Source organism: Bactrocera latifrons, unplaced genomic scaffold (genome assembly GCF_001853355.1).
Source record: "Bactrocera latifrons isolate USDA-ARS-PBARC rearing strain unplaced genomic scaffold, ASM185335v1 scaffold_46, whole genome shotgun sequence".
Classification (NCBI taxonomy): domain Eukaryota; kingdom Metazoa; phylum Arthropoda; class Insecta; order Diptera; family Tephritidae; genus Bactrocera; species Bactrocera latifrons.
The window spans coordinates 48,485-71,058 of record NW_017537112.1 but is presented as its reverse complement, the minus strand read 5'-3'; the positions used below and the strand labels follow the sequence as shown (position 1 = coordinate 71,058).

Here is a 22,574-nt window from a genome sequence, read left to right as displayed (position 1 = left end):
TTTTTGGAAAAACTACAACAATAATAAGAGTAATTTTATTTCTCTTCTCCCCTCTCTTTATTTCCATTTTAAGTAACGCAGAAATGAATTAAATAGATTTAATAAAGCTACTTGGAACAAAAATTATAAAAAAAAAGCTTTGTGTAAGTATAAAAGTAAAAATCTCACTTTATGTCCCGCATTTCCACAAAAAATTTTCCCCTAAATGGAATAAGGCATTGTTTAAAAATGTATCATTCACATGGAATTGTTTATAACTTGTTATAATTACAACAAATTCAAGTGCATACACCTCGACTAAGTGACCGACAGTCATTAGCGGCTAGTAAGGCATAATGATAATGCAAATTTCAATAATAAATAAGGTTACCGTGTGCTAATCTCCATTATTATTAGGTACATACATTGTATAATAAGCACATCGACTCTTATGCAAATTAAATTTAATCCACTATGTAAATAGAAACGCTGTTTTACATTGTGTTTAAACTTGCATCAAATATAACTACTCGATTGGCCGCGTATATCGATTGTAATCACTTGATGAGAATAAAATGAAATCGTGTTTCGTCTTCTTCACTCATAGTATATAAGTTTGTCTGAGTCTGAGTTTCTAGAATTTTGCTTACGTTGTTTCAGTTCATTGCTTATCAAATTCAAATTCAATGCACAAAAATGATAAAAAAAAACACAGAGAGTTCGAAGAGAATTTATACACATCTGTAAATACATACTTACTTATATTCATATGTTTTAGTGCAGCGAGAAATGCTTAGGTGCTAAACGCTCTAGACATCGTAGATACGGAAACAATAAAACAAAAACAATGACTTCTAACGTTCTTTATACCAGGTACGTGATATTTGTTAAGTAATGTTAAATATGAAAGCGTTTAGCAAATCGCTGTTAAATACTCGTAACAGGAACAAATGTCAAACAAAGGAACAGAGTAATATCCATTTGATGACGTTTTTTCACTTCATTTTCGTTTTTGTGAAATTGTAGGTGTTTTTAAATTTTAATAACTGTATACTATATATTTATGATTACTGTTAGTTTTGTCATAACATACATACAAGTATATGCTCATTTGTAGGGGCATTAATTTTTACCTGTAAACTACGCCTCTCACGCTATTCAAGATAGTATGTTGCTGTCTAATTTCTGCTTAAATTGTACAAGTCTCATGAAAAGTGAAAGGGCTGAGCTTAGGCTGGCTCTACATATTACAACTGGTCTGTCTATTATTCTCTTTCATCTTAGGCGAGCGCTCAGCTATGTCGACCAAGGCAAAATACCAAATTCACGAGACGAATGCAATTTTGGAGACCTTTAAGCAAATCTATTGTTTGATTGTTTGAAATCATACCCAAAAGGAAATTTTTGATTTTTAAAGTTAGGAAATGTTAAGGCCTTCCATTAGTAACTATTATGAAAATTAGCCAAAAAGGTGGATATAAATTGTGAACTATATTCTAACAGTCATAACTTCGAAATCGTAGATCGTATCCTCGAAATTCACCGCTCTTAATAACTCTTGCCAACAGCTGCTACTTCGGACTGAGTAGACAATTGAGAAGTAGAGTCCTCTCTCGACGAACAAAGACCAAATTCTACAAGTCTCTCATTATACCCGTTCTGCTATATGGCACAGAGGCATGGACGATGACAACATCTGATCGGTCGACGTTACGAGTTTTCAAGAGAAAGGTTCTGCAGAAGATTTATAGAAGATTTATCGACAACATTGACATAGTTCAGCGAATTAAGAGGCAGCGACTACTTTGGTTATCCATGTCTTCCGAATGGATGAAAACACTCCAGCTCTAGCAGAAGAGGAAGACCTCCACTTTATTGGAAAGACCAGGTGGAGGAGAACCTGGCTTCGCTTTTAACTTCCAATTGGCGCCAAACAGCGAAAAGAGATGACTATTGGCGCTCTGTTGTTAATTCAGCTTTAATCGTCTACGCCCGTAAAGAAGAAGAAGCTATGTACAAGCTGTTATTCTTCCTAACACCGATTCCTGTTCCTACTAGCACTGTATTTTTATTTTGAAAACATTTCTTAAAAGTTTAATTTATTCTTCGGAGTCAATTTAAAACGTATATGTAGCCCTCCGAAGTTGCCTACACTATTGAGTGTCAATGAAAAGAAATAAACCTTAAAAAAACATCCAGCTAGCAAAAGAGAGTGGAAGAGTCTCTAATTTGGAACTCTCAGTCCAGATTGGTTACCTGCGACTTTTTTTTCTGTGCCTGAAACTAAAATATACGCTCTAGACCATAGAGCTTGGCCGTTTGGGATCATAAAACAAGCTCATTCGAAGTCCTACGGGACTACCAAGATAATAAGAAGTTTGCAGTTTTATACAAAATAGAAATAACCAATTGATAGAAAAAAAGACCATTTGAAGGAGATTATATTTTTAAAGGTTATATTAAAGCGATAGTTAGTTTAACGGTTCAAAATTTAAATTTATTGAGATAGTTTCTAAAAAAAACAAAAGCATAGATACTTATATTGTTTATTTTCTTAACTTACATTACAAGAACCCACTTTTTCGAACATACCTGTACATTTTCGAACTTAGAATAAACGAAGCCATGGTTTGAGACAAATTTTTGTTCTCCTTACAAACTAGGATGCCTAACCTGAGCGGATTAGGTTCTGGTTTTTGGTCAAGGGCTGAAAATACGAACGAGCCACTTGAAGGATTGTTCTGTTACTTCGTCTATAGGTAAATTATGTGGATAAATCCAATTAAACGGGGCATTTTTATGAGAGTTTAGGACCGGAAATTTAAAAAAATGAAGTAGCTGGAATGAAAGATGTTATTCGTAAACCGTAACCACTTTCAATTTCCAACTCGGCAATGACTGAGTATGCAAAAAGACAGCACAGCTGTTGTTGTTCTGCTTTTTACGCTCGGTCGAGGAGGTCGGTTGCAAATGATAGCGACAAAGCGTAAGTAACTATTATTATATACACGTTATCAAGCCCGTTGCCGGCGCTGGCGCAGTACACCACCCGACCGATTGCTCTCTCATTGCCACGACAGCTGGCTGGCCGCCGGTCTCCGCTTGCTCTACCGTGTTTGGCGCAATTCGACTTTTCGACGTTGCCGGGCACTGCTACCAGCTATGAACTTATGTATGTATGTATGTCGGTAGGTATGTAGCTCTACTTGCATTGGACTTAGTGGACGCGTTGTCGTTGCGCTGTTACATTGCCGAATTAGTTAGCGAAGTGAGACAACTGCGGCTGGACGTGGGCGCAGCTGTGCGATTTTCGGTTCAAACATTTTCAGCTTGTTATACGTATATTAATGCTTGTAATAATATGTAATTTTCCGGATTTAAAGTGATTTAATTAAATTTCGTTTATTTTCAAAGATACAATCGAAAAATTTCGTCTCGTATTAACAAAGAGGTGGAAATTACGGCAAGTTAATAAGCTTTTTCGCTTTGTTGTGGGTGTTGAATGTACTAGTGCATAACTGTTTTTGTGACACCCTCAAATGTTGGAGGTATATAGTAAATCGAAATAAAATAAAAATCAAAAATCGTGCATGTTTGTTCTCGCATTTGTATCAATGCTTTTGTTTTGATTTATTCACGCCTCGGCGGTGTCTGTATGCAATCGCAGGAGTCGTGCTCTTCCGTACTGTTCCTAAGTAGTTAAATGTCAATTATTCTTCGCCAAATGTTTTGTGAGTGGAAAGTTAAATGCCAAAATGGCGTTTGCAAAATCACCGTGAGCATTTTAATTGCGTTTGTTGTTGCCTTTACAGTTGTGTCCCTCAGCAGCACAGCATTTCGATAATATATGTAGTATCTCTGACAGTAGCTGAGAAGGTGCTCTATTTTTTTGCTACTTGTTTATGCAGTTTGTTTTCTTTTCTTTTTAATTGTTTTTTGTTGTGATACTTCGAACCAGTTTTGCATAAATTCTGTTGACTAAAAAAAATTTGCTTGCTTCGTCGCGATTTGTTGTTTTTACTTTTATCATTTATTTATTTGCTTTTCCTTCGTTTTGTTCTGTTACTGTTTCTAATTGAACATATTCAGTTTTGGAGTTTTGGTTTTCGCTGAGGTCTTTAGAAGTTTTGTGGGTTTGCATTAACAAAAAAGTGACCAAACCGCTGAATACAGTTCATTAAACTTTATCGAAGATGGTTTGTAAGCAAAAGCATCGAATTTTCAATTCAATGAAACAGTTATTGGAGATTGCGAAAAGTTTTGCCAAATATGTGTTAAGGAAATTTTATTTAAATAACCTACTTAGAAAAAACTTTAACTTCGGTTGTATCGTATCTACCCTTATAATATTGTTCAACAGTACAGAAGATTTTTTTTTTTTTTTTTTTTGATAAAGGTCGTGTAGTCATCAAAAACTTGCCTCGTGTGAGTCGTTCCACCTCTGTTAATAACGATAGCATCGAAAAAGTATAAGAAACAGTACTTGAAAATCGTATTGTTAACATCGGAGAGATAGCAAAAGATCTCAGCATCTCTATAGATCAACTCAACACCTTTTGGTTGGTATTTTATGCATGAAGCTTGTCAATGCTAGACTTTTGGTAGGAGTACCTGGATCTTTTGCAAACAAAATGTCAAGTAGAAGTCGGAAAAGTGATGCTTGACAACGTAACCACGTAACCGAGGGCCGTATATTCATCAAACTCGTCATTACTGCTGATGAAACGTGGGCTTATGAGTATGACTGTCGAATCTGACCGAAAATCTAGCCAATGGAGCTTCAAAATTGAGCCGAATCTGAAAAATAGAAACTCTGAATGCCTTGAAGGTCTTAACAACCGAGGTTTTGAACAAGTGTACGAAAAATTGTCGTACGCTCAGGAGCCTATTTTGAAAACGATAATAAAGATTTGTATAATTGTTTTTTGCTAGTTCGGGTCAAATTTGACCAGATGGTATTAAACCAGAAAATATAACCGGATAACAAAGAAAAGAAAAATATGTTTTCTTGGTATGAAAACATAAATTTATTTAACTTCACTTCATTTCTTTCATCATTCATTCACTCCTCTTCTCCAAAGAAATGGTTGAAATGAGCTTATTTCATTTATAGAATTTCAAACAGTTAATAAAAAATTAAGTAATATCGATAGAAAAAAAAAAAAAAATAAATGCTTCAAAAATACATTTCCAGTTGAAAAAAAAATAATTATCACTTTTCATCCAATTTATTAACATTAATTGCTCCGATTATTAAATATACATTTTTTTGCATTTTAATTGCAGAGCATTTACGACATTTATAATAGATTTGAACTGTGGCTCGCTATGAAAGAAAACATTTATGGCAGGCACTGTGATAGCGAGCAACAAACAGCAAGCAGATAACAAAGTACTTTGACCTTGAAAGCCATGAATGATTGATAAACTTCCCAACGTCTCGCATTCTATTAAAAGTGAAAAATATAAATATACACATATATATATTCATACAAACAAATTGGTTACCAAAAAATACTTTAAATATAAGTGTGTTGTTTTAAAAAATCTTACAAGTGTAATACCGTTAAGTGTGTGACAGAAAACTGATAATTTCGTAATAAAAATAACCATAAGAATCAAAACAAAGTGTGAATCATTGCAATAATCGTCAGTGAAGAGTGATAATAACTGCCGTCCAAAGATCACTAGCCGTACGATCTGCAGTAAATACGCGCATACACCACACGTGTTTATTTCATATCCGTCCCGCAAACACCGGCAATCACGTATTTTGAACGCATCCATTCGCAAATTCGCTCCAGCTTTGCGAACGCATTCTCGCCGAGCCGTCCTTTTCATTGTATGGCCAGCGCGATTATACGTAGTGTAGCGGTACATTCACGACCTGCACTCTCGATCCATCTGACCGATTGTATTTGCAACAATAACGGTATTTCGGCTGAATGCTCATCACCATACACACCGAAGGGACTGCCACCGGTGGCGGCTTATAAGCCAAACCCACCAGACGACGGGAGCTTTGATTTTAACGCCTCGAATATACCGACAATATCATCAGCATTATGCGCATGTCTCAATTGTACTAAAACACCACCCTACTGTTTTGATCGTTTCAAAAGTGCCATTGTCTCGACATCAACAACTGTGGACCTACGCAAAGATAAAACTCTGCAAAGCGATAATTTACAAGCTATTCGGGAATACAGTGCGGTGGAAGAAGACGCAGCGGCATTGGGTGCTCTAAGCAAGAAACAATCTCCGCTCTTCGGCAGAAAAAAGCGTAACGATTCGTCAATTGCTACGCTAGCGCAATCATTTTCCTTACGCGCCGAGGAACCATTCTATGCCCAACAGATTTTAGTGGGACCAACAACAAAGAAGGATAGTGGTGAGCAGAAGCATACAAATAATCAACATAAAATCGACCATAACGCTGTCGAAGCGATCAGCATGAACGTAGGCATGGCAAACGGCGCGGCTGGTAGCCTAAACAATGGCACCGATATAAATCGCAATAACGGAGAGTTACGAAATGGGGTAAGTTGGAACTTAGATAGCACAAATTTAATGAAAATTGTATAGAAATACATACATACATACTAGAGAATTCTGAAGCAAGTTTTAGAAGTAGTATATGCCATATGTAGTATGTAGGCAAAACTTTAAATTTTTTCTGCATGACACATCTAATTGCTATAGTTTGCGCTGACTTCAAACTTTATCAATGCCAATTCATTGATTAGATTCGAAAGAATGCCAGCACAAGTCCACTCACAAATCAATTTTCACAAATGACTTGCGGGATTCACGGTCAAAATAATAGTGATTCATCCATTTATTGTTTAATTTAGGAATTTGTGTGCATTTTCGATAAGCGCATGTAGTATTGTTATTTTCAAACAATAAAATAAAAGCAAACATTTGTGTAGAATTAATTGCTATCTATTGACAGTTGACAATTGGTTTTGTCAGTTGATCAGCTGTTACGTTAAATGTGACTAATTTAATTTCTGTTTTCACCGGTTACGTACAAAATTAATTGCCGTACCAATGTCTGTAAACTATGAAACTTACTGAAAATAGTTTTATTTTATTTATTTTAATATGACTGTAAATAAATTTACAGACATACTAGGAAAAAAAGGAACTGGCTGCTTAGGCCTTCGTCCCAAACCAAGATGAAATTTTTTGAATGCTTTGAAACCAATCGCAATCAATACATAAAAGATCTTTTCCCGCTTCTAACTACCGACGTTATACAAGATGCGTTCCAAAGTAAACAGGACTTAAAAAAACAGAACAATTGTTTTTTTCGGCAAAATCAGTGCTTTAGCTCATTGCCCGTTCKGTTTTGAATAACGTAATCACAGGCGACGGGTCATTGATCTTTAAGTGTGATGCCTTAAAAGGCTCAAGAAACTCAAGCACTTTGAGACGACAGAGAAGATCCAAGCAGCATGCACCTCGGCTGCCAAGGCTTTTACTTCAAGGTTTGGTCATCGCGCTGGCAGCACAGCATCGACGCAGGAGGAGCCTATTTTGAAAGTTTATAAAGAATTTTAACGACTGGTTCAATACATTTGTTTTTAAATCGACTCAGTCCTATTACTTTTCGGACAACCCTGTAGTTGTTTATAGACATTATATAATGTTCGAATATCCTAAGGACAATATGAAATAAATTGAAAGCAACGAAAATTTTGGAAAAATGGTAATCGATTTCAAAACACAACGTTGAAGGTTGAAGTTCTTCATAACGCGGTACACTCCACTCATCTATGCTTCGACTTCTTTAATCCGTCTGAAAAATATGTTTTCTGGAGGTCTATGAGATAAAACTTTGTGACAGCATGTCATTGAAACTTTTGTTCGGCGTGAGACTTTTTAGACTTTTGAAAAAAAAAGAATTCGAAAGGAGCCAAATATGGAGAATGTGTTAGATGAAACACCATTTCGTGTTCCGACTTGATCAACATGGCGGTATGATCCGGTGCTTGGTCAGGATATAAGAGCATTTCTTTCTTTGCCAAATGGTTTTGCCGCAATACGGTGTCGAACTTATTCGTGATAGAGGGCTGTGACTGATTTCCTTTTCTCTTGGTAATTATTGGGGAATTCCTCTAAACCCCTTTTCTGGCCGAAGTAAAGGCAGTTTTTTCCTTCTTCGAAGCAGATTTCTTGGATGAATAAACAAGTTCGACGAATTTGAAGTGCGAAGATTTCTTGGTCTCTTTTGTATACCAGTCGATCCATGTTTGGTCGATGGTCACAAAATCACTCATAAACTCACTCGAATTGCACTTAAATAGCGCCAAACACTGCTGTGAAGTGCTTATCCAAGTAATCGATGTAGATAAAATACTTTTTTGGAGCAGGAACTTTAGTTGAATCCACTATTTGGACAGTTTCTTGGTCTCTATTGTATACCAATGGATCCATGTTTGGTCGATGGTTACAAAATCAGGCATAAACTCTCTCGAATTGCGCTTAAAAAGCGTCAGACACTGCTATGAAGTAGTATTCGATGTAGATCAAACCTGATGAATTCTTGTAAACGGCTGATAAAAGTCTTCGGAGCTGTCTCGACTGTTTCTTGGTCTCCTTCGGGTTGTGTTTCTTCTCCGAATTAAGGGGTTACATGGGTTTCACAGTTTCAAAAAATATAAACTTTTTTTTGTCTTATTAAGTTTTATAACATTTCCAGAATATTGTCCTAAATTTTCCAGTTGGTCCGACTAATAGTTTCGGAAATAGAACCTTGAAAAGGTGTACGCTCGAGGTCAGGTATAGGCTGAGGGCGCAGTAGGTAAAACTTTAAACGTGTTTTTCTCAAAACTGTGTTTTCAAAGCCGGTTGTCAAGATTTCTCGCGAACTACTCAACCGATCTTGATGAAATTTTACACAGGTCTTCGGAAGGTCTTGAACGAAGGATTTTTTTGTTTAATTACAACTATTTAAAAAAATGTCGAGAAATTTTCACCGAAATTTGCATTTTTTTCCTAGTTTATTGTCTTTACTAAAACACGTATTTTTTATTTTATGATGATCCTGAAAGAAGTTCTGCTGACAACGCCGGAACTGCCGGAAATGGTGTCGTAATGACTGCCATTTTGATATTTTATTTTGAAAATTTTACAAAATATGAGTCTTCAAAATAAAAAAATCATTAAAATATTTAATTTTTTATATGTAAAAAAATTATTGAAAAAAGGCAGTTTTTTGCCCAAGGAAACCCATGTAACCCCTTAAGCAAACACGGCATCCATCGCGTCGACAGCTTACTTATGTACATATGTATATTCAATATTTCATACAGAGTATGTTTTTTTAAATGTAGTAACTTTTGCTTGGGATAGAGGCGCTATCGGGTGATGAGGCTAAGTATAAACTAATGTTGCTATCGATTTGATAACACTAGTCATGACGTGATAGTTAAGCGCTTGTTGGTACTAATGTTACGGATTTATTCATTGGCATGATTGTAAGCAATAATTTGAAAGTTTTTTTTTATATGTAAATAACCTAAAATTAACTCAATAAAAGAAATACGGAGAGTGAGAGTGGCAAGAAGAGAACTTAGTACCTGTAAAATTAATACGAGCCCATATAGCCGTTTGGTTAATAATATGAAAGGGAGTGGTATGTCGAATATGCACCTACATACCGTTACCGATATAAAAGTGAAATTAATAAAATAGAAATTTTCAAGTTCAAAACGCCATTATAAATTGCAAAAGGTATCAAACCTCACCAACATACATACATACATATGTACATCTGTCTCTTATACACATCTAGATGTGTATAAGAGACAGGTCGAATATGCACCTACATACCGTTACCGATATAAAAGTGAAATTAATAAAATAGAAATTTTCAAGTTCAAAACGCCATTATAAATTGCAAAAGGTATCAAACCTCACCAACATACATACATACATATGTACATAGACTATGCTAGTTATGGTGGCACCGTTTTCGTGCAGACATTGCTTGCATTTAAATTACAAAGGTATACTATTTGTGACGTGCTGTGGGCAACGTTGTTGGTTTTCACGTTTTATGCTCCGTTAGTGCTGCACCAATTATGCAATTGTTTACAACGTGCCATGTCTTAAATTTCAATCTTGCAATTCTTTGACTATGTCTTCCCTTTTATATTTAGCAGCTTTTATTTACAATTGATGTTTTTGTTTTTATTCTCTCTGTGTACGTTTAGCAATTTTGTTTCATTCGCTTTTTCCATTGTTTGTTTACCTTTGGTCCACTCATTTCCACAAGTTAGCTCCTCAACCGCATTAGCCGCTATTTGTCAGCTCGTTTGTCGATAATTTGCTGCAGTTCGTGTTCCATGCCTCGTTGTTTCCAAGCTTTCGTTAATACATAAATGTGTTTGGACACATGGTATACTTAATTTTCCACTTCGTTGCGTACAACGGTGGATGCGTGTCTGCGACTCTTCTACACGCAACATTTCCCAACGCATGGTTCCGGCATATGGCATTCGTCTTTGAATGGTCGAATGACGTGTGAAGTGTGCCATAGCAAATAAAATGACATTACGAATTTGGTGGTAAATTGGTTATGATACGTGCGTAAACATGTTTGTTTGTAGGTGTTTTTGTACATAAATGCAGAAGATGCAAGCTAGGAATGTTCGCAGAGCGGGCGCTCAAAGCCGAGAAGAGCATATGGCATTAAGCGTCCATGCTTCGGCCACCTTAAATTCATTGAGGAAAAATTTTGAAATTCATATGTACATCAGGGAAAAAATGTTCCATAATAAAACATTCAACTATTTTGAATGAACTGTCATTGAGCTTATCTTTTCTCATATTCTAGCGCAGACCGGAAAATATGTTTAATTTCAGAGCAAACTTAAAAGCATGTAACAAATTTAAGAAAAAATGCATGAAATAAAATATAAAAAATTTACAATGTTAAATTCCATGAAAATAAGAAGCTATTAAACACACACCTACATAAAATTTCGAAACGAATTTATATTTTAGCCATAAGCTCCTGTAATTTGAACCTTTGTGGCTGATAAAATTTTGCTTAGGCATTTATTTACAATATTCCCACCAGTTCAATGGGATATTTGAAACTGTGAGCTCTCAAGTGGTTAAGTCTCAATCTCGCAACCGGGGACAATTAATAAGGTAGTGCACCTCGTCTTTTACTATTTAGTTACCTCTTCCCGTCCGGTAAGATTCTCAAACTTACGACATGGACGCCAATAGGAGAATGGCCTGCTAGAACTTACACAACTTGGGAGCAGCTAGCCTTACTGAGGGAAAGGAGCTCTTGCGATCAATCTTAGGCCAAAATGATCTTGCGACAGCGCCATCCAGTAGTAGAACACACGAGGAGAGTGGAGCACCGACCCGTTCCTCATCTATTGATAGCTGTGCTATGCTTGCGATTCCTCTATGGACTGGTACCCATACTAGTCTTACCACAAAGTAACTCGATGGTATTGATAAAGAGTATAGAATCCCTTAACCAGCTCTGAATGCACGGTTTGTGAGTTCAAGGCTAGTGTCGCCACTCTGCTATTATAGTAGGAGTTTACCTTAGAGCACCTCACATGCTAATAATGCTACTCTTTGGATTTTCTCCTTACTTGTTCTCTCTTCGATATTAGGCTTCCACGACTCTTAAATGACTCACTGAATCTGCAGGTTGCAACCGCATGCTTCCCATCCTAGGCAATGGGGCGTCTGGGATCTTGTATCTCACAGTAAATGGAACAACTTCAGTTTTATTAGGGTAATGGCGAGGCCACTTCCGCCCAATATATGTATTGCAACGCTGGGATATCCTTGCGTCAATTTTACAGAGGACTTCGTTTAGTAGTCCAAGTAGCCATCCTTGATTTCCTTACAAAGCAATCTCTTTTCCCTATCGTTTATTACCAAAAATATATACATGAGCTAGTATCTAGGAAAAGGTTCCCTCAAAAATTCTTTTGAAAGCTTCAGAAAGAATTTTTTTTCTTGCATTCCCGGTGTTCAGTTTATATTATTTCAATTTTCCTATATTTGAATTTTATAGTTTGGTCTTATTTTTTTCTTGCACTCCCGTGCCTCGTTCTGGATGAACTTCGACCTCTTCAACTGATGGAAATATCAAAAAAGTGAGTTTATGGTACTCGAAAAACGTCAGGCAAGTGTGGAAATTTCAACTCGTYCCGATAAAGCTAAATTTTTTCATAAAGAGTACCGTAAACAGGTCCCTTGATTCCGATCACATATTCATGGAGAGCATTCTAACTGCCGATGAGATATGGGTTTATGAGTTTAACAAGCAAAGAAGTCAACAATCATCGGAATGGAGAGAAAAACACGAGCCGAATCCAATAGAAAACCAAGGTGAGGTTCACTGTTTTTTTCCATATTCCTGGTTTGTTGAGTCGTGTATTCGTTCCGGAGGGACAGACAGTCAATAGGAGTTCTATTTGGCCGTATTGAGGCGGTCGCGCGAAAACATCCGTCGAAAACGGCCGGAATTGCRGAAGAACAATTCATGGATTTTACACGATGTATTGCACCATCGCATCGAATCACATTTATGACTGAATTTAAAGCCAAAAAGCAATAAATACCATCGATCAACCACTGTATTCACCAGATTTTTTTCTTAAGAAAAGTGTTTCCAAGACAGAAAAATCTTTCGCACAAGTGTATAACATTTGGTGGCGATTACTTTGAAGGCGGGAAAATAAATAATGAAGAATAAGTAAATATTTTGAGTTTTATTTACAAACATTCAAGCTGATATTTTGGAGATTACCAATTAGAGCCACATTCACTTAATTAAATCCGAGTATTCATTAAATATTCCTTATTCAGTACACAGCTATAGTATGTAATCTGCATATACATACATATGTATGTATATAGTCTGTTCATTTGTTACCAAAATTATATCATAATTTTTATTGCATAAAAATAAAAAGAGGTACATCACAAGTATGTATGTATGTATGTATGGATAGACACATGAAGATATGTATGTATGAATTTAACGTGTATGAAGACACATTGTGCAAAGCCTTAATTAACATGGCAAAAATGAAATGACGACTATGACATGCACATGACGTGCCAACTTTTATGAGAAAGTGTTAGCAATCGTATTCGAGTATGTGCAGGCGCACACGATATATTTTTAATTTTTTTATTTTTATGCAACAATCACTTGAAGACATGCAATTTCGCTTTTCCAATATCGTTAAGTGGGTTGTATGGCGCATGATTTTTATGATGTTAGTGTGTTTCAAAAGCGCCACCTGTGTAATTTACCCCCATCAAGAGCTGCTAATTGACCTTTGACCTTGTGTATGTTATTTTTATGCAAAGTGGTGAATAATCAAATAAGAAATAGTTGATTTTCAATGTCTATCGATTATTTCACTTTTAATACCATGCTTTTCGTTAAATGTTTCGGCATTCATATTTCCTTCGTTGTTRAGTGCCACACAAATGCGCTCACAGTGAAATACTTTTAAAATGTACATATACGAGTAATGACAATGCGAGCGTAAAACAGCTGTTGTAAACTGACTTTGAATTTATATAGAAAATACTTGTATGCCCCGAAAATGTGGAAAAACTTGAAGCAAACTTAGGAGTAGAGAATGCTTAAGTTAATAAAGCAGAAAAGAAAAGTATTAGGATTGATTTATATGAAGCGGCGAAATTCACTTTAATTTTAATCCACCATGGTAACAGTAGGCACGAGACTCCGAGAAATAAAAAAAATATTTATTTACACATCGTCACCTGAAATGCAAAATAACGTATCATCAAAAAATTCGAAATTGAGCATTTTAAGGTTCTGCGCTCGGCTATAAAACTGTTTTAACCACTTCTAAAATTTTTTTTTTACTCATGTTCTATTTTATTTCGTGTTTCATTCATGCCACTGTAAATTTCCGAAAATGTTGTTACGTTATTTTGCATTCCAGGTGACGATACATATGTACAATATATACATACAAGTTCCGTTAKATTGTTACAGACAAAAGTAGTTACAAACGCAGTCCATTATAATTGTAGTTCACTGTACCATTGTGTTTGTGCGACTATTTATATGTGAAATCGTTTGATATTTTGCTGTTTAAGCATTCATGTAAATATGTCAAAATCTTTTAACTAAGCGTTGGTTTTCAATGCTTGTTCAACACTTAATTATCTTAATGGTAAGATTTTAATAATATATAGTGCATGAAAATGAAGTCATTAATTGCTCAAACTCAATTTTTTCTTAAGGGAAAATACATTAAAAGTAACTAAAAAATGGTGTTTTATAATAGAAAAAAATCGTTTAAAAATTAAAGTCACTTACCATAGCGTTATGTTGGCTGGAATAAAATAAAGATGGATCGAATTAATATATGGTCTTGTACATATATGTATGTGCATAGATAATCCAATTTTTGTAAAATATGTTACTCAAAAAATTATAATGTAACAGCAAGAGWACAGCAACTTGGTTGACAGAAAGTTCATTAATTTTTAGAATTTTTGATTTTGAGAGCACTTATGCAATTAAAACAGACCACAGACATACTCAAGTAACCATAACAGCGTCAAGTGAAAACGGTCGTGGTTGAATCGCGGTGAGCCGAATTGACGGTCACGAAGATTTTGCTAATTGTCTAGTGGGATTGGCAKRATTTCCTCTATTATCAGCTACTGTYTTACGGCCAAACTATTAATGCAGATCTGGAYCGTCTGACGGAAGAAATCGCTCAGAAGTGACCAATAGAACAGAAATTAAAGCGGTGCATATTTGACCTAATTCGAACCACTCTAACTAGTGCAAAATTAGTATATTCGTTTCTATAAGACCTTTAACYCTCTATAACTCAAAACCTCCAAATTAACTATTTTTAGTGGAAGGTTAGTTTTATGGGAAAGTTAGTTTTATGGGAAAAATATACAGAAATTATTTTGTTTTTTTGAAACTWTTTATTTATWACACATATAACACAAAAAAAGGGAGTGTAGCTTACAGGCAACAATGAGTAACAGTGATAAAGAAAGTTGGCAAAATTATGAGTAAAATGGAAATCCTTCRGGACAAATGAAAGTTCTTGAAACAATTTTTGTTTTTGGTATAGCATAAAGCTAACCCGCACTTTTCACACACCGTGTGAGTGAACSMATTTCCACCCATTGAGGACAGTGCCCGACTTGATMTTGGCGGGCTGCTTGTGGAGGCACATGTTGTGCAGGTCCCCTATGTTTCTTCGCTAAAAGCTCACCTTCTATTGATCGTCTGGTTATCAAGCCTTGTTTTGTCCCCATTTTGCATAAAGTTTCGGCAATTTCCAGACGAAAATTTGCGGATGCAATGATGGTCTTGTCAGTAGGATTTTTATATTTGCAGACCTCTTATAAAGTAGCCATGAGTTAGCCATAGTTAGATCTAAGTAGTGATAGCACAGGCACATCTGCCAACGTTTACCCCTCAGTCGTATCTTGTAGATGCTCATAATGCTGTCGATAAGATCCACACCGACCATATGTCGGTTATACTCGCCAACAACATTCGGCCGTGAGATGTTTACATACCTCGAGTTCTTTTTGTCGTATCTTCGGACTTCGGATATAGGATTTTGGCCAGCAAACGAAGCCAACAAGTTGGTTACCCTTCCAAGCAACTGTTGATATATCGACACCGTTAATAGTAGACACATATTCTTCTGAATATCCTCGATCTTTCTTCACTATGGCTTTCTCTGTCGACAGTTTGCAGTCAGGAATTATATTTCTTCTAATAGTGCCTAACGCAAGAATRCCTTTTTTTGTTAAATATTCCAAYAAAGGCAAATATGTAAAGTAGTTATCGAAATAGATCCTGTGGTTTTGTTGTCGTGGAATCATACGCGATAATCTTACTACGACGTTTGAAAATGCTCCTAAATCTGCAACATTCTCTTTACCTGTTTCTATCTCTGTCTTATAGCGAAACCGGAAACACCACTCAAAACAAATAATTTGTATCCCCACTTATGAGGTTTCTTAGGGTTATATCGTTTTAGCATATTATGTAGAGTATATTTTTTTTTGTAGAGTATATTTGCTCATCTACACAAACACGTATTTCTAGCGGAACTTTGGCGTATGCCTTGTTCAAGGCATCAACGACTGGACGAATTTTGAAGATTCTATCGGCGTCAGGATGGCTCCTTGGGAGACACTTTGAGTTGTCGTTGAAATGAAGATGCTGCCTAATCTTTTCAAATTTACTAGAAGGCATAGTGTCTTGAATTACGTTTTTACCCAGGATGGAGCCGCAATGGTTAGTCACCCGAGGTAGCTGAATTASTGACATGAGATAAACGACACCTATAAATTGTCGTATTTCTATCTCAGATACATGAAAAGTATCAGAAATTTTCATTATTAGTTCAGGTGGAAATAGATACAAGAAAYAGTCTATAGGAGCCTCGAGATCCAAGATATCAGAACGCAATGACTCGTTACCAGTGAAAGCCAGCTGTTGCTAATTTAGCTCTAGATTCTTTTTCTTCCATAGTAGTATTAGCTTTTCAGGCTTTCGACGTTTCGTAGAAGGTCCTGAGGTATTTGGAGTGTCTAAGCTGCTAATCATCGGTTCTACTTCTTCCTCAGGATTGAAATTATGATCGTCATCGCTCAAGTAGTCTACCAAATCATCTATGTCAATTCCATCTCCCAAAGACCCTCCATTCAACTCGCCAAAATCTGGGTCGAAATCAGGGTCAGCCAAACTGTGTTTGTCAAAGTCGGTACCATCTTCACTTGTAGTATCATCCTCAAGTGTACGGGCGATCTCGTTGTCTGCCAGACTCCTTAGTMGCTTGGMYATCCTAAAAAGAATAATTTTATGTAAATATTTGCAGTGTTCATACAAAATAGTTACCATTTCTRTATGATGTAGCCTAGAAGACACAATCCCTAAATACCACCTAATACAAAACTACTTAGAAAATATGAAAAGAAAGAAGTTTTATAGTAAACTTTGAACACTTACCTTTTTGATTTTCATAAAAAGAAGMACAAATAAWCGCAAAAACTATTTTTTATTAAWTTCTGTACTTCAGCACGTGCTCACTGACTTTTATACTTATTTAACTTCACTGAAGAAAAAKCTTCATTGGAAAAAAGTAACGGCACTTAGTTTGTTTTGCTTATGCTTGATTAGAGGAATGGAGTGTTGACTACATTCTACATTGCTAGACAAGACGAAAAAAATTACTACGAGTAGAATTTAGGAAGGTGAAACGGTTTGTTGCCTGAAGTCTACCATACGTTATAGAGGGYTATAATTGGTTAACATTGTACTGAAGAGTGATCGTGAACAAAAATACTGACCGAACAATTTCGTCTAACTTTGATCTTGACGTCCAAATTATCCAATATCGCACAATATTATCTTATTGATAGCTTTGTCATTTTGAGGGAGTCGAAGAAAAGAATTCCAAAAATTATTGCTAAAGCCTTGGGAGCCCAATTTCACTATGCTTCATTCAGAACTGGCAATTTGACGCGTGATGTTTTGCTCCAAAGCCTGAATGATTATCTTTATATATCCCCACAGGAGAAAGTCTAACGATATCAAACGATCTTGGTGGCCAATCTAATGGCGCCGATATCGCGAGCTTCAATTTCAGGCATCAAATAATCGGTTATCATTGACGGTTATGTTCTCACCGGCCCAAAAATCATACCAAACCGTTGTTTTTTTCTTTAGGTTGCCTTTCGTTCCAAATGTGGAAATTTTGCATGTTACATACCCATTGTGTTAAAAATACTCAACKCTGAACAAAATTTGGCTGGTAAACGTCGGATCTTCTTGGAACTTTTCAAAAGCCTATAATGCGAAGCGATGTTGCTTGAAAAGGTCCAGCATCTTCAGTTCTTGTACAAGCTGGATTTTGTACGCTTTCAATTTAAGATCTTGACGGAAAATATGTATGACAAGTCATTCCATACGTCAGTCCGAGGTGCTGCGAACAGTGTCGAATCGACTCTCCGCGGTCTTGGTGTACACTCTCAGCTACGGCTGCTATATTGTCTTCTCTGCGTGCTGGACGCGGTCTAATCGGTCGAGTACTATCCAATAATTAATGCTGGGTCTCAGTATGGGGGATGATGTTGCGAACTCAGTAAGCCGATTCTGTTTACCATAAGTTGAAGTGTTAAGGTGTGTAAGATGACTTTTATTGTTTTAGTTAAAAGAGCTAAAGTTGATTTTCAAAACTTTTCTTAACTTTTAATATTTAAAAAATGCAGCAAAGAACATTTTTATTGAAAAATATTTGTCGAAACAGAATATTGTCGAAATTTATTGATTTCAACAAAATGAGTGCTGAGCCAACCAGCTACTGACCGTCATTTGGTACACAAAACAAAGTGATTAAACTSAGTATTATCAATCAGAGTATGAACATTACTAAGAATACAAATTTATGTAAGTACATAGAATTTACAAATACAATGTATTACTTGTTTACTTCGAATTAAGCAAAACTAGATTAATTGCTTTTTTCAGATAAGTGGAAAAATTCGCCGAGACCTTCCCGAATACTTAAACAAGTGTCTGTGTCCAGACTATTCYGTCTCTGTCAACGGCGAGAATATGCAAACACTTATATTGTAGTACGAGTATATAACCGCATAACTACATATATGTATGAGGATCACAAAATAAATAGTACAGCATTTATGTATTAAATATGAAGTGTGCTTAGTTAAGTATATTTATTGCTTAGTGTTATGCGTTCACCCATATTTTCATGGAGTGCTTGTGCACTATTTATTTATAACAATTAAAGATAATTTTTATAGTAAACAACTTGTTGGTGTTTGTGGTTCAACAAACTGGTAATACTATTATAAATATACATGCATATGTATGTATATATAACTCAAAGTTGTCAGTCTAGTAAATCGCTAAAGTTTTTTGCTTTTTTCGTCTTTACGTAGAACTAGAAAAATCTTCGTGAGCAGTTTTTCATTGAGAGCGAGCGCAAAGTAGACATAACGGAATAACACAAACGATGGTAAAAAACTAAATTTCGAGTCATTACGATAAAAGTAAGATTTTGTTACATGATTTATGAAGACGCCTAGAACGTGGCATATGGGTATGGAGTGCACAGAAAATGCTATTGTATAATATACAAATTCCATAGCATCTTGCACCCGGCACCGAAAATTAAACCTCGTGTGTTGCATTGTCGAGAGATAATTTTTATCAGCATCAATGTAAAACGAAGTATTCAATATTATCACTACAAGAATACATACATGTGCATACTTACATAAGTATGTATATGCAAGTATACATGTTCTATATAATTACGATCGCGGTAAACAAGTTCGTCGATGTGAAAGAATATACATATATAGTAGATATCTCTACGGTTAAAAATTAGACTGACCGTGGAGGTCTTTAACAAGTAAGTGACGATTTTTTGATGTTATCGTCATTATCAGGGGAGGATGTATGATTCGCGTAAGTCAAATTTTCGATGACTTAACGGCCTTCATTGAATGCTTTGTGTCACTCAAATACTTGTGTTCTTGAAATAGTAGTCATCCCGAAATATTACTGCCACATTTTCAACCATTCCGTAGCCGTGATTCCATTGGAAGCACAAATTTCCAGTAAACTCGTTATTTAATTTTGACATATGTATGTACCTGTGCCCATTTGAATGACAATGACATTTGAATTTAAACTGCGCGCGTCGAATGATTGGAAAATTATTTATTAGGTTGGTAGTACTGTCAGTGACATTTATGTCAACTTTCATGTCGAAATATTCATTAGTGCTTGAGATACGTGTCGTTTTGTGAGCTGCTAAAAGTGAGTTTTTCGGTTTTTGCGATGTCGAAATTTGTTGAGCAAAGAATTTTCATTAAATGATCATTTCGCCAAAAACTCAACCCATATCATTCCGCAACCACCGTATTCACCTGATATGGCGCCGTGCGACTTCTGGCTCCGCTATATATACGATATTCAAGCCGCAGCGAAGACGGAACTGAAAGCCATCCCGGAAAGTGACTACAACCATTGTTTCGAAGATTGGAAAAGCCGTTGGCATAATATACTACATCTAGTGGGGATTACTTGGATGGGGATGAAATTGATTTTGAAGAATAAATGAAGAATTTTCAAAATAAATACAATATATAGATCAAACTTTGCTCAAATATAAAAAATTTTGTACAAATCTTAGAAAAAAATGTTTATCGGTTCGGATTGGCCATGCATTTTAAATGAACCAGAATCAGAATCAAATTTAATCAGATGGTATTTATTTGATTCCGCAACATATTTTTCGAATGGGAGTAAGCAAACTAGTTGTCAACTAGAGTTAAGTCCAACTAGTCAGCCGAATATATTCTCCTACAAACAAATCATAATTTTGTTTAGGAATGGACCTAGAATGTGTCGAACGCCAAATATCGGTTAGAAACAAATACACTAGAGCCATATTAATTCAAAATATACCAAAACCAAAATTCTATATCACTTCGAAAGCTCTACAACTTATATTTCCAATAATAATTTTATGTTTTTTTGAAAGGTAAAAGATCCTTCCTTCTTTCCTTTATAAATAGCTATTCATAACCACATTAAATGACACATTTTCTCACCTAATACTCATACTCATACGAGTATAATACAAAGTTAAAATAGAAAATAAATAGAAACTAATAATATTGAAACAAATTTTAAATTTTAGTTTATTATGGCAATTTTATTATGGTTTATCAGATAGCTTAAAATATATTACATATGTTTATGTATGTAATATGACGTGGTGAATTAAATTTGAAGATTGGAACCGCATGGCGTATGAGTGATATTCAAAAAATGACGTTATTTATTGGTGGTATTATGGGAGATTTACACCCTTAAACGCTATCTGATAAAGCTTTTACCATAAATTTTGAGTTTTTTATTAACTAGATTTAAATTAAACATCTACCAAAAAGGTATCACCAACACACATCTTTTGCGGTTAATGAAAAGACTAATGAAGCAAATGCTTGGTATGATACCAAATAAGTACGACCGTATTGAGAATAAATAGGTTACGCACCATTAATGTTGAAAGCTTTTCAAATTCCGCTTAGAASTTTCGAATGAATAAATCTCAGCAGAGTAACTTTTAAAATAAATGAGGTCACATACKCATGCCCCAATGAAACTGCCACAACTGCCATATACAATTTAAACTGTTTAAAGCTTGTAATATTATTTGTGAAAAGGWTTTCAGCTCCAAAAGAGTAAGAATTTCATATAATTATGAGCCTATATTTGCACATACATACATACTATACATACGAGTATGCCTCTTTACATACATATATAAAAATACGTATACTTATACTGGCTTATACTTTATACATTCACTTTGAATAGAGCTAGCAGGTAAATATGGATTTCAAAATGAATGCACGAAGCTAATSTTTAGATGGCCATCAGCGTGCTAAACATGCCAGCGCTTACTCTACCCGCATAACTAGGACACTTCTTAAGGGTACACCAGGCAAAGGTATGAATGCTACTCCTTTTCACTTTTATCGGCGTTTGAGGTGCGGTTTTTATTGAACATAAGTACATACATACGAACAGATGGGTGGATGTATGTGTAGATATGAGTTTATGTGTTAGCTGTCAAAGTTGTAGATTTCAATACGAACTAAGTCAAGCGCCTTTATCTTAGAACTAAAAGCATTTTCCTTTCACTGCTTTTACAATGTTGACTTTTGGTTAATAGATTTTTGTATATGTATATAAAGGGTGTTTATAGAGGTTTGAAATATCTTAAAAGATAGCGTTAAACTAGCTGAGGTATTCTAGCGAGTTGACAGCCGTAGGCCTAATAAAAATCCGAGTCCGTCCGGTCACATAGACCCGGTTGTCGTGCGGTTGTTTTCAGTTATAGTCATTGCTGACTTAACCGGAACGTAAATATCAAGTTATAGATGCTACATTTTGACTATGTAAGACTGCTTTTTACCAAAAACCTTACGTAATTGTAATACGAGAACACTAAAACCAGTGACGAAAGACTACATGGAAAGCGGCATTTTGCCGGTGCTTTAATCTGAAAAAATTTGTCCAAAAGACTCAGTTCCGTAGGTCATATACCCGTAATTCTCTTTAAACACTCAATGTCAGCAAGTTTAGCAAAAGGCTAACCAGCTGAACCTAAGCTATAATACCCTCAGCCACATTTTTTATATCCCACAATACTATACATAAACTATACCTAAAAACATAACCCGGAAAGGTTCGAATTCAACGGGAAAACTTTTGCTCAATATTTCGAATAGATAGCTACCATAGCTATAGTTATCCGATCAGAAGAAAATATTCAGAGACTGTACCGCCTTTGCCAATTATCAACACCAAATTTCAWTAGATATYTTGTCAAATAAAAAGCCTTTCCATACAAGAACTTAATTCTGAACAAGTTCGCGTATAAAGAGAAAGACGGCCATGACGAAATCAACTCAGCTCGTCCCGCTGATAATTTATATAGCGCGTCTCCCAAAAGGGATGCATGCCA

At 35.6% G+C, this 22,574-nt stretch overlaps 1 protein-coding gene across 3 annotated transcripts in view; it reads left to right on the top strand.

The window, feature by feature from the left end:
- The first annotated feature begins 3,294 nt into the window (after window positions 1–3,294).
- LOC108973146 (ras and EF-hand domain-containing protein homolog) overlaps window positions 3,295–22,574 on the top strand; it is a 38,950-nt gene continuing 19,670 nt past the window's right edge. Inside the window, exons 1-2 of one of the 3 annotated variants that reach the window (XM_018940202.1) lie at window positions 3,295–3,318; window positions 5,266–6,519. In XM_018940202.1, coding sequence (XP_018795747.1) covers window positions 5,824–6,519 — 696 coding nt within the window. In that variant the 5' untranslated portion in view covers window positions 3,295–3,318; window positions 5,266–5,823. Of the gene's footprint in view, window positions 3,333–3,439; window positions 3,528–5,265; window positions 6,520–22,574 lie in introns of those variants that run through there. The other 2 variants (XM_018940201.1, XM_018940200.1) reach the window with 2 other exon arrangements.